The sequence below is a fragment of the Oncorhynchus nerka genome, linkage group LG16, assembly GCF_034236695.1.
Source record: "Oncorhynchus nerka isolate Pitt River linkage group LG16, Oner_Uvic_2.0, whole genome shotgun sequence".
NCBI lineage: Eukaryota > Metazoa > Chordata > Actinopteri > Salmoniformes > Salmonidae > Oncorhynchus > Oncorhynchus nerka.
The window spans coordinates 2,924,488-2,939,758 of NC_088411.1; the positions used below are offsets into that span (position 1 = coordinate 2,924,488).

General features: G+C 41.8%; 1 protein-coding gene across 1 annotated transcript; it reads right to left on the reverse strand.

The window, feature by feature from the left end:
* Window positions 1-1,425: 1,425 nt before the first annotated feature.
* LOC115144512 (leucine-rich repeat-containing protein 3B-like) lies at window positions 1,426-8,120 on the reverse strand. Its single transcript, XM_029685563.1, has 2 exons — window positions 7,871-8,120; window positions 1,426-3,564 (listed from the first exon to the last, which is right to left on the reverse strand). The coding sequence occupies exon 2, from the start codon at window positions 3,479-3,481 to the stop codon at window positions 2,684-2,686; it is 798 nt and encodes a 265-aa protein (XP_029541423.1). The 5' UTR covers window positions 3,482-3,564; window positions 7,871-8,120; the 3' UTR covers window positions 1,426-2,683.
* Between the last annotated feature and the right edge of the window lie 7,151 nt (window positions 8,121-15,271).

The following is a 15,271-nucleotide window of genomic DNA, read 5'->3' on the forward strand; positions in this document are numbered from 1 at the left end:
TTGTGTGTGGCAACCTGTGAGCCTATTGTTTATTTCCATCTCAGTGTGCTGATTGTTGAGCTTTCATTCAACCTGCTCTGGAGGCAGAGTTGCCCTCAGAACAAGAATGAATAAGGAGTTTTCTCTCTTGGTGTATGTTTTTATTTACCTAGGCAAGTCAGTTAAGAACAACGTCTTGTTTACAATGATGGCCAAATACCCCCTAACCCGGACGACGCTGAGCCAATTGTGCGCTGCCTTATGCTACTCCCAATCACGGCTGGTTGTGATACAACCCGGGATCGAACCAGGGTCTGTAGTGACACCTCTAGCACTGAGCTGCAGTGCCTTAGACCACTGCGCCACTTGGGAGCCCACTGCTGTGTCTTGGTCAATTTTGTTTTATTTCACTCTACTTAACTCCCCTTATCCTATTTCTTCTCTTTCACTCTCCAATCAGAATACATTGAGGAGAAATGGACATGCGTTTCCTTCCATGCATTTCCTCTACTGCAGCAGCAAATGGACTGGCAGGTCATGGAACCCTGAAATGCAGTTTGAGAAAACCCAGGGGAATGGCCACGGGAGACAGCTTGGATCCCACCATGACCCCAGGACCTCTCAGAGACACTAGGAGGAAGAAGAGGGCAGGAGGTGTCCCAATAGTCTTAAGCTTCCTATTCCTTTTCTCCTTTCATTTGTGATATATCTGGGATGTTTTCCTGATCATGTGACACTAATGTCGTGGCTGCCAGTAGTGGGAAGTTTGTGGATTTCAGCTACCGGCAGACTGACTGACTGCGCCCTTCACCACTAGGTAAGTCAGTCGTGGTGTTTCCCTCACCACAGAGGGATAGACTACCGCTACCTCAGAGGTTCCCAAACTTTCTCACTAGGACTACCTGAGTGTCCCAGCAGCTTTTTTCCCACCAGGGTATGACAAGCTAATTTCTTTCCTTTGGGGATTAATAAAGTACAATCTCATCTCTTTCTGTTTCTTGGAACCCACCATGATGCTAGTTCTGCTGAATATAAAAATCGAAACATTTAATTATTCTTTTTTTTTTTCAGCCTTTGTTTTCAAATATTCTATCTAATGAACGTGAGTATGAGCTCTTTCGGACAATTTTAGTCCCGGCGGACTCGCACCAGAGTTTTTGAAGCATCACGAGGAACAAGAGGGAACACAGTAGGGGTTATTTATGCATGAAGGATCATTGTGCCATAGTACGTAGGGATGGCTGTTTCTTTGTCTTGGTGAGAATAATAAAGGATCTTACAGTACAGCTTGGAGGGGTTTCCTGTATAGACCTTCTACTGCAAAGAAATGCAGCTTGTAGGTGTACTGATTTATGTGTGTGTGTGCGTGTGCGAGCGAGCAAGCATGAATTGCATGTGTAAAATTATGCACAGTACAGTACATCAATCAGATCTCTGAGCCTTTAACCGGTATGAGTGTTTCATTGATGAATTATTAATGTGCATCATATTCTAGTACAGTGGCCTGAATACAGTATAGGCAGATTCTAGTACAGGGGCCTGAATACAGTATAGGCAGATTCTAGTACAGTGGCCTGAATACAGTATAGGCAGATTCTAGTACAGTGGCCTGAATACAGTATAGGCAGATTCTAGTACAGGGGCCTGAATACAGTATAGGCAGATTCTAGTACAGGGGCCTGAATACAGTATAGGCAGATTCTAGTACAGTGGCCTGAATACAGTATAGGCAGATTCTAGTACAGTGGCCTGAATACAGTATAGGCAGATTCTAGTACAGGGGCCTGAATACAGTATAGGCAGATTCTAGTACATTGGCCTGAATACAGTATAGGCAGATTCTAGTACAGTGGCCTGAATACAGTATAGGCAGATTCAATTGATGGTCTAGTTCACACATGCACATACATTTGCTGAATTTCTTGAGGTAGAAATAGACCAATCAAATTTAGAAGCAACAATAATAAAAAATGAAATCCATAAAATACATGATTTAATTGAAAAGAACTACATTTCCCTGTTTATAGACTGTATACTGTAAGGATGTTGTACGTAAAACAATAATACGACATGGAAGGATATGAGTGACAGAGTTGTTAATAGAGTTTGTGTTGCTGCTTGTTGCCATACGGTTGTTATTGCTGTTTGACGTGTCCAAAGGACCCAGCACAGGCCCCTTGAGTGGCCCCCTTTTGATAAGAGTGCATCAAGGTGCCTGCATCACTGGATGAATCCCATTTAATCCATTTTAAATCCCAGACAGACTATCCACTCAGTCAACAGGAACTCTTAATGGCCCACTTCTGGTTGAATTATTCATCTGGATTACGTACTGTATGGTGCCCAGGTCTGGACAGGCTTCCTGCATACATGGGCACAAATCCTGTAGCCGCTGTGGCACCCACGTAACAGCCAGGCAGAGCTGTCCTTGGCTGGCCCTGAATGGCCTGGGGTGTGGGTGCAGCTAGGTTACGGCCCTATAGCTAGGTTATGGCTCTATAAGAGTGTGCGGCTCTCCTTGCTTTTTTAAAGTGTTCTACTCTGCTAGCCTGTATACAGTATAGGCAGATTCTAGTACAATGGCCTCGCCTAAACAGGTGTGCGGTTTCTTTCGCCTCCACATACAGCCCTATAACCACCTGTCTTAGCCCTCCAGGCTTATCCCTCCAGCCTTAGCTCCCCTCTGGGTTCTCCTGGCCCTGGGCTATACAACAGTGCTGATGGTAGAAGAGGCCTCGGACTGTTCCTGCTTGGTGGGCAGAGACTTGAGGTACTCCAGGTGGCGGCGGGCGTCCTCTGTGTTGTTCCGGACGTAGTAGACCAGGTAGGAGATGACCATGGTGAACCAGCCGAACATTGTGACCAGCATGGCCACGTCTGTGGTCTTCTTCATCACCACGCACAGGTCCAGGTCCTGGGCCAGCAGGAAGGGCACGCCCTCTGCCCCCACGTCGGGCGGCTCTGACGTCTCGCACACGATGCCCGTCAGCGACAGGGGCTCCAGGTGGATGAAGGGCATGGCCAGCTGCAGGCTGCAGTCGCAGTGCCACGGGTTGTTGGTCAGGTTGGCGCGCGCCCGCAGCCCCTCGAAGGCCTCGGGGTTAAAGTTGACCAGTTTGTTGGAGGACAGGTCCAGAAAGGTGAGCGAGGGCCCCAGGCCCCTGAAGGCCCCTGGCTCCAGCTGGGCCAGCTCATTGTTCGAAAGGTCCAGCTCGCTGAGCATGGGCAGGTCCCAGAAGGCGTTGCTGGGGACCACAGTGAGCAGGTTGAAGTCCAGGTAGATGCGTTCCGTGTCATTGGGCAGGTCCTGGGGGATCTCGGTGAGACGCAGGTTGCTGCACCGCACCGTCTTGCCACGGCCGTCGCTCTCGGAGCAGTAGCAGCCCTGGGAGCAGCTGGTGGCGGCGTGGTGGAAGCAGAAGGTCATCAGTACCAGGCTGTGCAGCAGCAGACACATGACCACCGAGTGGCGCAGTAGCCAGCCACTCTCCAGAAGGGGCATGGTGCGATATGGGCATGTTCCAGAGAAGACCAACCTGGGAGAAGGGGCGGAGCCAGTGTCAACCTCCCCAATGGCTGTCAAGCCTATAGAGAAACAGGAAGCAGGATTGGTGGAGGGAGACAACACAACCTACTGATAGGAGAGGTACAAATTAACACCCTCCAGTAGCTGCAATTCGTCACCAACCATGCAAAAAAATCTACGATAAATAGTGTTTGGCCAGTAACCGAAAGGTTGCTGGTTCGAATCCCGAGCTGACTAGGTGAAAAATCTGTTGACGTGCCCTTGAGCAAGGAACCCTTATTGCTCCTTTAAGTCACTTTGGATAAGAGAATCTGCTAAATGACTAAAATGTAATGTAAAAAAGTTAAAAGTAGATGTGCTCAAGAAAGTTATTTTATACACAGATGCAGGATAACTAGCCCTGCGGTGAGGAGGCAGAGGGGATCTCGCAGTCTTGTTTCAGCACAGTTGGTTGACTAGACCGTGTTTACACGTTTAGCTTTAGGGAAAGGATGAGGATCCAAATCAAAAATCACACTGGCAAAAACAAGCATCAAGCAAAGAGAGCTTTGGTGTCACCGTGAGTCTATGATAATTGACATCCCTGCAGTGCTGGCCTATTTCAGTGCAGAGCTGCTGATACAATTAACATAATCCATGTCTGCACCACAGTGACAGGGATATGAACAAAATGCTTTCGTCCTTAGACATATTTCACAAAAATACCCGCCACATTATATTATACACAATGGGAATGCCGTTCTGTACTATACCTCTAACATTCTACCAACAAGGACTCCAGAATTGATTTTTCTCTTTGAGCTTTGTATATTCTTTGTGCTATTGCGAAATCGTTTACTGTAATTTAGTAACATTGCCAGAGCCGCTTGGCCATTTGGTCATTCAGCGCCACCACTGTGTTCATTAGGCTAATCAATAAACTTACTTATGTGCTCAGAACCAGGGTCATTTTGTCTGAAGTGCAAGTAACACTGAGGTAACAACTTGTTTGTGTGTCCTGTAATTCACACTTTTTATTTTGCATGTAAGCCTCTAAAAAATAGTCTGTCCTCCAACCTTAACACACTTCATTAATACCTGAACACCAACCATCTGCTATCCCATTACTAATCCTCTTAGGGAAAAAACAACTTAATGTCAATGGAACGTCATTGTACGTTGGCCATCCAACACCATTGTAAGGCTAAATGCTAAAACAGCATCAAAGGCAATCAAAACAGCCTTAGCATGTGGTGCGAGCAGCCATATCCTCTCCTGTAAAAAACAATAGAGCTTAAACTCTCTGACTTTGGCTGGTTCTTCAAAATGGCTGGAGACCAGGGCAAGATCCACTTACCCAGATTAAAAAATGAAATCGATCTCTAAGTACCTCTTAGTATCACATGACGGAGGGAGTCGTCTAAGGGACGCATCCTAATAAGACTCATTGCAATAGACCAGACCAGTTGAAGGAATGCCAGGGCAATAGCCCTTGTAATGAGTCTGGGGAGAAAGAGAGATATGTCCAAAGCACCCAGAGTAGATCAAGACCGTCCCTATCAGCCCTGCCCTGTACTTCCTCCTCACAAAGACCCACTCAGATGATTATCCCCAATTCTTCCTTAGTGCTAAACAAAGAAGCCCAACGTATTTTAGTCTGCGGTCTGCACTTATTGAAAGGGTATATAGTGGAACAGCACTGACTACAGATAACACCAAATGCCCAGGGATATGAAAAGGCTGCCTAAATTGAATGGGGTGTAACACGGTGTTCCTGTGTAAGACAAGTGGTAGTTTTTCCATCATGCTCCATGTGGCCCTGACATTTCACTGACTGGGGGAGGGAGGGGGCAGAGGTATGGAGACCCAAGGAAATTGGACACATGAGGACAGAGTTGTGAGAGTCCAAAGAGAGAGAGAGAGAGAGAGGGAGAGATCTGAGGAGAGGAGGTAACATTACAATGACAACGGAGAAGAACACAGAGGAGGAGATTAATGAAATGTATAGTGGAAAGAGGGAAATATTTGCATGTCATGGGCTGAGGAGGATAGCTGTCAATGAAAGGTGGAGGATGGATGACAGAGGGATGGATATGGTGATGGAGAGACAAGAGTGAGTGTGGGATAAAGCTATGGGACATCAGGAGGAGAGAAAGAGAGCTACAACAACCTCATTAAAAGGTCCAATCCGTTTATCTCAATATCAAATAATTGGCAGTGAGTTTTGGAACTCTTTCTTATTGGTCTGTTAACGAATTTAACACATGGTGATGTCACCGTGGATGGCCAAAATTCCCTCCCACCAAAACAATATTTTCAAACAGCTCTTACACTATCATCGTTTTCACTTTCAACCTCAGTGTGGAAATAGATCTATAAACACAGGTAAATCCCGTTCTTGACTGCACTGGGACTTTAAATCAATAGATCAATACATCGGGTTAAATTCATTCTGTCCACAACCCACTGGGCAGAGATGTAATTTCAATGTCTAGTTTTGATTTACATATGGTTGAATAGTCAACTAAGGTGACTTCAACGTTAAACCAATAGAACATGTCACCATGTCATTGGATTTAGGATAGAAGTTGGGTGAGAAAAAAGGAGGACAATGTCAGTGTGCCCTTGAGCAAGGCACTTAACCCTAACTGCTCTTGTAATTCGCTTTAGATAAGAGCGTTTGCTAAATCACGTAAATGTAATTCAACGTCATCACATTGAACGTTTTTGTTGAAATGATGTGGAAACATTGTTGATTCATAATTTAATTTAATTTGACAAGACTCTCAAGACAAGAGCCCAAAGCTCAGTTTTGGCAGTTCATAAATTGACTGCAGTCAATATTACAATAATACATCTCAGGCGCCAAGTGCGCAAGAGTAATCATTTAAACAGGTCCTAAATTTGCTCCACAACTCAGCCAAACAACAGCTTGAGCCGAATGAGATATAGGTTCCCTTTTCATTATTAATCAACATAATAATCATTGAGGAATTAAACTACGATGTCCTCAACGCAAAGGATTGTCAAAGTTGGTCATGTATGATTCGGTGTGATTGTTAATTGTATTATCTTTCTGTCCAGACAACCAATGATAGGCCTAACCTGTCTAAGCAGGTCATGAGGATGATACATGGAAACGGGGCAGAGAGAGAGAGAGAGAGAGAGAGAAGAGCTTTGAGGGAAATATCAATATGTTATTTTGAGATGCAGACACTTAGAGATGAGTCTAACCTTATTACCATGCTCTCCAAACACCACTCTTCGGTCCCTGTCCACCCAAATCACGAAAACATTTGTGTCTGATTAGGAACTCAGATTATTGTTGAATGCCTGCCTGATTTCCATCGGAAGCCCTCGCGCATTTATTTACAGAATAATATATTCTGGTAGAGAAACAGGAACACACGTTTTCATTAAAGGGGCAATACGCAGTTGAAACTATACTATAGAGTCACCACGCTACTGTTTAAGTAAACAGCTAAGGGATAAGGCTGGAGAAATGTAACCACTCAGAAATTCATACACATACCTATGGATACACGGACTGAGCATACTTGATATTATATATACAAGTATAGGGCTATATAGTTAGTGTTTTTTTTATTACATTGTTTACAAACAATGGAATAAAACAAGCTTATATTTTGGGTTTTGATGGGGTAAGCTCGAGGCATTTACAAGTTATATTCTTCAAGAATCAATGGGTACCATACATATAAGTAATTGAAAAGTAAAAAAAAAAAAAAAAAAAAGAATCACAGATTGTCCCTTTAAGCAGAACACAATTTAGATTTATTAGTCCATATAATAATGTACAGCTGCAGGAATTAATTTACATTTTGAATGTTTACCCCTGCCTTTGAAATGTTTTATCAATTCAAATGAAAGCAATGAAGGAATTATTTAAGGATGGATCAAGTTTTTTATTAAATTGTTCACTTTGAAGGGTATTCAGACATACAATACATTCATACATAAAATAACTTAATCATAAATAATGACATGATTACCACTTTGGAAATTATGACGCTATTCTTTACTGTTATTTACACACTCACACATATTTGACCTACTCCTTTTCTCTGCTTTAATATTCAGAAATGTCATTGTAAGCAAAAAGCGTGTCACCAATGCCTCCTGGGGAATTGATAGCTTTTTGATAAGCTAACACGGTGTGGTTTATTCTTAAACAATACTTTTCTGAGCCTGAATGTATTAAATACGTTGCAGTTATTTATTTCCCGTTATAGGCTAAGTGTATCTCAAATAAATAGCCTACAAGATACTGCATGCTGTATTTAAAAGTAGATGTTAATGTCTGTATATTGAAGTCACAATCAAATGCATGCATTTTGCATAAGAACATGCACAAGCATCACTTACATCTTTAGCATTCTTCCTCTCCTTCGCATCGCAACATAATCACTTTAGTTTCAGGACAGTTTCAAATGGTCAAAATATATCAGAATTCATTCCACTCCAAACTGCAATTCGCCAATATTTTCGATCGCATCAATGAGGTCCTCTGTTGCAATTCGGCCAACTTGTGCGAAGACCCACACTGACAACGGTGCGCACACAGTAATGTACCTTTACTTGGGTGCTCGCTCAATGCAGCCTTTCAGTTTCCACGCAACCAGAAAACTAAGCAACACTGCTGTAGCCATCGGAAATTGGCAGGGACACGACACGCAAGGTGAGGCCGCCTATGGATGGCTTCATCCAAGTGTGTGATCCTGCCAATTATGACAAATAATGATGGTGCAAGCGGAAGCCACGGAGCGCAATGCATTTACACACTGAAAGGACATAGGCTACTGAAATCTGAAATCATTTTCCTACATAATAATGAAACTCCATTTGTTTGGTATTATAACGTCTTCCAAAAGCTTGCATTTTGACCAACAGCTTTACAGATTTCAAGTACCCCACCTGTGGTCCCATATATTCTCTATAGTAAACTGAGATTATTCAACAATCTCAGAAGAGTTATGACACAGTTGATATTAGAGATTTATTAGAATACACTGCACACATACACACAGCCATTGATTCTTGAATAATATAACTTATACATGCCTCAAGAGCTTATTTCAACTGTTGTATCTCGTCAATATTAGGAATATGTTCCTAATGTTTTCTACACTCAGTGTATAGGGAAAATGGAGCCATTTGGGAGGCAGTAAGGAAGAGGAGGAGAGAGCACCACCAGTCAGTCAAATGCCTTACATTCGCCATGTAGATTGCTTTACTCCAAGAATTACAAACAATGTAATTGTAAACAAACAGTGTAGCAAAACATGGATCAAACTGTCATTTTGATTCGGTCCTTGCATCTATATGAATTTGAGAGTGGTAACATTTCTCCAGCCCATCCCTGAGCCATTTACCAAAACAGTGTCGAGGCACCTGCTTTGTCATCGTTTGAACTGCAGATTGCACCTTTAAGAAAGTGGGGTTGCCTAATCATGTTTGATCTGCAGGTTGTTGTTTCAGTACTGTGTTGCCCGCTGCCAGTGCTGTGGATATTCGGCTGCGTCCGGGTCTCTTCCTGCCTGCTGCCAACCGATAAGGACGCCGTCCAATCAAAACCACACCGTGATAACAGACACAGGGTGGGGCCCGAGAGTAGCCGCCAAGCAAGCAGTCAGAAGGTATTCATGGCATTGAAATCAATAGAAAGACCACAACTAACTCCCCCACAATGTCCCCTCAAACCTACAAATCAATGTTAATGACCGAATGTGTGTGACTGAATAATGGACTGAATGTATTTGTGTTTGCAAAATAGATCAAGAATGGACTTCATTTGTATTTTTCCCCCGGAGAGACTAAAATGGCTATTGTAATGTATTGGACACATCCTTGAGGCTGGATTATGAAGCTGAAACAGCAGAACATGTGACTAGTTTCTCATCGTCGAGAAACGATCGGGATGGCGTCCCAATTGGCACCCAATTCCATGTATCAGGGACGTCACTAGAGATTGATGGATAGGGGGGGGGGGGTAAGCCTCTTTTAGGGGGGGTCTGGGCATACTCCCCCAGGATTTGATTTAAAGCCCCCAAAATGTATTTTCATCACGTATTGTTAGAGTTACAACTGGTGTAAAATCGATTAAAATAAGGTTATTTTTGGTCAAGGTTGGCTAAAAGTATACCTCATAGTTTGTGTTAGACACTGATCTAATATGTCTTGGTTAAATTCTATCCAAATAAAGAAATTAAAGTCCACTCTGTCCCCATCCATCCAACACCAACAAAAGGCACAAATATGCCTGTACTATCTAGCCAAAATACTTTTTGGATGTTATTTTGAGAGAGAGAGAGAGAAACAAATGTAAAGACATGCAGGTCATACTATACCAGTAGAAAAAAATCTTTATTTAAATTTTACCTTTTTGTTAATTGTTGCTAAAAAATTAACCCAATAATTCAGTCATATGAAACATCTTAAAACAATATCATCCACAATGGAACAAAACTAAATTCAACTAATGAGCCAAATAAAATGTAAAAAACAGAAAAATAATTAGGGATGAAATCTCATTAAAAAAAGTAAGATCCCAAACAAATATTACAACCTATATTACAGAACTGCTCCTCCTGCTTCTCTCTTTTGATGGTTATTTTGTGGTTGGATGCATCAAAGTGTATCTCCTATTTTTAAAGGTGGCAAAGCGGACAATGACACTATTGTGGCTTAGTGGCCCAAGCACTTCACCCGCAATAGACATGACTGCAAGACTTGCAAGCCTTTTCTGACCCATTGTCTTACACAACCAGGAGTGCAGCCGGCGCAGTGCACTAAAGGACCTTTCACAGGAGCAGCTGCTCACTGGAACTGTGAGGGCAACCCGAATGATTTCCTTCAGAGAAGGAAACATATCATCATCCAGGAGGTTATGCACAGCAAGCATATCTTTGGGAGGACGTCCAGCCTCTCTTTTCCGGGCAAGAAAGTTTTTGGCCACCAACATCTCTTCTGTTTTAACATCAATACCGTAGTGCTTGGCAAACTCAGTTGAGCATGATGTATCTAGGAAGTTTGAGTTGGGGTTGCATGCCTGTATGCCTTTGAGCGGACCTGCATCTACAGTCGAGAATCACTGGTCAAGCTCACAAACCATCCTCTCCAAGCAACAACTCTTTTTTAATTGTTTGGGAACATGACAATTCTGTGTCTAAACCCAAGGAAGTCTCCACCACCAAGTCTCTAATTTTCCATTGTTTGCACTTTCTTGCTGCATCTGCCTCTGGAATATTGTGAATTTCAAAGAGTGCTTTGGTTCTGTCATGAAGTTACATGGCAAATGCATCTGTGCGTTTGACTTTCAGTGTGTAACATACAGCTTGTTTGCCGAAACAAGCTTCTGCCAGGTCTACAGTCTCTTTCTGGAGGAACTTGTGGAGTCCCTCAGTTATAGAAAGATGAGACTAAAACATCAGTAGAAAATACACGATGGAGAACTTATGAAGTCCCTCAGTTATAGAAAGAAGGGACTCAAACATCAGTAGCAAATACAGAGAATTTAAGAAGTCCCTCAGTTACAGAAAGAAGGGACTGAATATTCAGTAGCAAATTCAAGGTGGAGAGCTTATAAAGTCCCTCAGTTACAGAAAGAAGGGACTGAAACATCAGTAGTAAATACAGAGAACTTATGAAGCCCCTCAGTTATAGAACGAAGGGACTGAAACATCAGTAGTAAATACAGCAAACTTATGAAGTCCCTCTGTTACAGAAAGAAGGGACTGAAACATCAGTGGCAAATACAGAGAATTTATGAAGTCCCTCAGTTACAGAAAGAAGGGACTGAAACATCAGTAGCAAATACAGAGAATTTATGAAGTCCCTCTGTTATAGAAAGAAGGGGCTGAAACATCCGTGGCAAATACACAGTGGAGAAATTATGAAATCTCTCACTTATAGAAAGAAGGGACTGAAACATCAGTAGCAAATACAGAGAACTTATGAAGTCCCTCAGTTACAGAAAGAAGGGACTGAAACATCAGTAGCAAATACTAAGAATTTATGAAGTCCCTCAGTTACAGAAAGAAGGGACTGAATATTCAGTAGCAAATTCAATGTGGAGAGCATATAAAGTCCCTCAGTTACAGAAAGAAGGGACTGAATATTCAGTAGCAAATTCAAGGTGGAGAGCTTATAAAGTCCCTCAGTTACAGAAAGAAGGGACTGAAACATCAGTAGTAAATACAGAGAACTTATGAAGCCCCTCAGTTATAGAACGAAGGGACTGAAACATCAGTAGTAAATACAGCAAACTTATGAAGTCCCTCTGTTACAGAAAGAAGGGACTGAAACATCAGTGGCAAATACAGATAATTTATGAAGTCCCTCAGTTACAGAAAGAAGGGACTGAAACATCAGTAGCAAATACAGAGAATTTATGAAGTCCCTCTGTTATAGAAAGAAGGGGCTGAAACATCCGTGGCAAATACACAGTGGAGAAATTATGAAATCTCTCACTTATAGAAAGACGGGACTGAAACATCAGTAGCAAATACAGAGAACTTATGAAGTCCCTCAGTTACAGAAAGAAGGGACTGAAACATCAGTAGCAAATACAGAGAATTTATGAAGTCCCTCTGTTATAGAAAGAAGGGGCTGAAACATCCGTGGCAAATACACAGTGGAGAAATTATGAAGTCTCTCAGTTATAGAAAGAGAAGACTGAAACATCAGTAGCAAATACAGAGAACTTATGAAGTCCCTCAGTTACAGAAAGAAGGGACTGAAACATCAGTAGCAAATACAGAGAATTTATGAAGTCCCTCAGTTACAGAAAGAAGGGACTGAAACATCAGTAGCAAATACAGAGAATTTATGAAGTCCCTCTGTTATAGAAAGAAGGGGCTGAAACATCCGTGGCAAATACACAGTGGAGAAATTATGAAATCTCTCACTTATAGAAAGAAGGGACTGAAACATCAGTAGCAAATACAGAGAACTTATGAAGTCCCTCAGTTATAGAAAGAAGGGGCTGATACATCAGTAGCAAATACAGAGAACTTATGAAGTCCCTCTGTTACAGAAACAAGGGACTGAAACATCCGTGGCAAATACACAGTGGAGAAATTATGAAGTCTCTCAGTTATAGAAAGAAGGGACTGAAACATCAGTAGCAAATACAGAGAACTTATGAAGTCCCTCAGTTATAGAAAGAAGGGACTGAAACTTCAGTGGCAAATACACAGTGGAGAACTTATGAAGTCCCTCAGTTACAGAAAGAAGGGGCTGATACATCAGTAGCAAATACAGAGAACTTATGAAGTCCCTCAGTTATAGAAAGAAGGGACTGAAACTTCAGTGGCAAATACACGGTGGAGAACTTATGAAGTCTCTCAGTTATAGAAAGAAGGGACTGAAACATCAGTAGCAAATACAGAGAACTTATGAAGTCCCTCAGTTATAGAAAGAAGGGGCTGATACATCAGTAGCAAATACAGGGAACTTATGAAGTCCCTCTGTTACAGAAACAAGGGACTGAAACATCCGTGGCAAATACACGGTGGAGAACTTATGAAGTCTCTCAGTTATAGAAAGAAGGGACTGAAACATCAGTAGCAAATACAGAGCACTTATGAAGTCCCTCAGTTATAGAAAGATGAGACTAAAACATCAGTAGCAAATACACGATGGAGAACTTATGAAGTCCCTCAGTTACAGAAAGAAGGGACTGAAACATCAGTGGCAAATACACAGTGAAGAACTTCTGAAGTCCATCAGTTATTGAGAGAAGGGACTGAAACATCAGTAGTAAATACAGAGAACTTATGAAGTCCCTCAGTTACAGAAAGAAGGGACTGAAACATCAGTAGCAAATACAGAGTACTTATGAAGTCCCTCAGTTACAGAAAGAAGGGACTGAATCATCAGTAGCAAATTCAAGGTGCAGAGCTTATAAAGTCCCTCAGTTACAGAAAGAAGGGACTGAAACATCAGTAGTAAATACAGAGAACTTATGAAGCCCCTCAGTTATAGAAAGAAGGGACTGAAACATCAGTTGCAAATACACAGTGGAGAAATTATGAAGTCTCTCAGTTATAGAAAGAAGGGACTGAAACATCAGTAGCAAATACAGAGAACTTATGAAGTCCCTCAGTTATAGAAAGAAGGGACTGAAACTTCAGTGGCAAATACACGATGGAGAACTTATGAAGTCCCTCAGTTACAGAAAGAAGGGACTGAAACTTCAGTGGCAAATACACAGTGAAGATCTTCTGAAGTCCCTCAGTTATAGAGAGAAGGGACTGAAACATCAGTAGCAAATACAGAGAACTTATGAAGTCCCTCAGTTATAGAAAGAAGGGACTGAAACATCAGTAGTAAATACAGCGAACTTAAGAAGTCCCTCTGTTACAGCAAGAAGGGACTGAAACATCAGTGGCAAATACACAGTGGAGAAATTATGAAGTCTCTCAGTTATAGAAAGAGAAGACTGAAACATCAGTAGCAAATACAGAGAACTTATGAAGTCCCTCAGTTACAGAAAGAAGGGACTGAAACATCAGTAGCAAATACAGAGAATTTATGAAGTCCCTCAGTTACAGAAAGAAGGGACTGAAACATCAGTAGCAAATACAGAGAATTTATGAAGTCCCTCTGTTACAGAAACAAGGGACTGAAACATCCGTGGAAAATACACAGTGGAGAAATTATGAAGTCTCTCAGTTACAGAAAGAAGGGGCTGAAACATCAGTCACAAATACAGGGAAATTATGAAGTCCCTCTGTTACAGAAACAAGGGACTGAAACATCCGTGGCAAATACACAGTGGAGAAATTATGAAGTCTCTCAGTTACAGAAAGAAGGGGCTGAAACATCAGTCGCAAATACAGGGAAATTATGAAGTCCCTCAGTTATAGAGAGAAGGGACTGAAACATCAGTAGCAAATACAGAGAATTTATGAAGTCCCTCAGTTACAGAAAGAAGGGACTGAAACATCAGTAGCAAATACAGAGAATTTATGAAGTCCCTCTGTTACAGAAACAAGGGACTGAAACATCCGTGGAAAATACACAGTGGAGAAATTATGAAGTCTCTCAGTTACAGAAAGAAGGGGCTGAAACATCAGTCGCAAATACAGGGAAATTATGAAGTCCCTCAGTTACAGAAAGAAGGGACTGAATCATCAGTAGCAAATTCAAGGTGGAGAGCTTATAAAGTCCCTCAGTTTCAGAAAGAAGGGACTGAAACATCAGTAGTAAATACAGAGAACTTATGAAGCCCCTCAGTTATAGAAAGAAGGGACTGAAACATCAGTTGTAAATACAGCGAACTTAAGAAGTCCCTCTGTTACAGCAAGAAGGGACTGAAACATCAATGGCAAATACAGAGAATTTATGAAGTCCCTCTGTTACAGAAAGAAGGGACTGAAACATCAGTAGCAAATACAGAGAATTTATGAAGTCCCTCAGTTACAGAAAGAAGGGACAGAAACATCAGTAGCAAATACAGAGAATTTATGAAGTCCCTCTGTTACAGAAACAAGGGACTGAAACATCCGTGGAAAATACACAGTGGAGAAATTATGAAGTCTCTCTGTTATAGAAAAAAGGGACTGAAACATCAGTAGCAAATACACAGTGAAGATCTTCTGAAGTCCCTCAGTTATAGAGAGAAGGGACTGAAACATCAGTAGCAAATACAGAGAACTTATGAAGTCCCTCAGTTATAGAAAGAAGGGACTGAAACATTAGTTTTAAATACAGAGAACTTATGAAGTCCCTCAGTTATAGAAAGAAGGGACTGAAACATCAGTA

Bases quoted from the DNA above. Each gene is read 5' to 3' on its own strand.
- LOC115144512 (XM_029685563.1), bottom strand. From the start codon at position 3,481: ATGCCCCTTCTGGAGAGTGGCTGGCTACTGCGCCACTCGGTGGTCATG.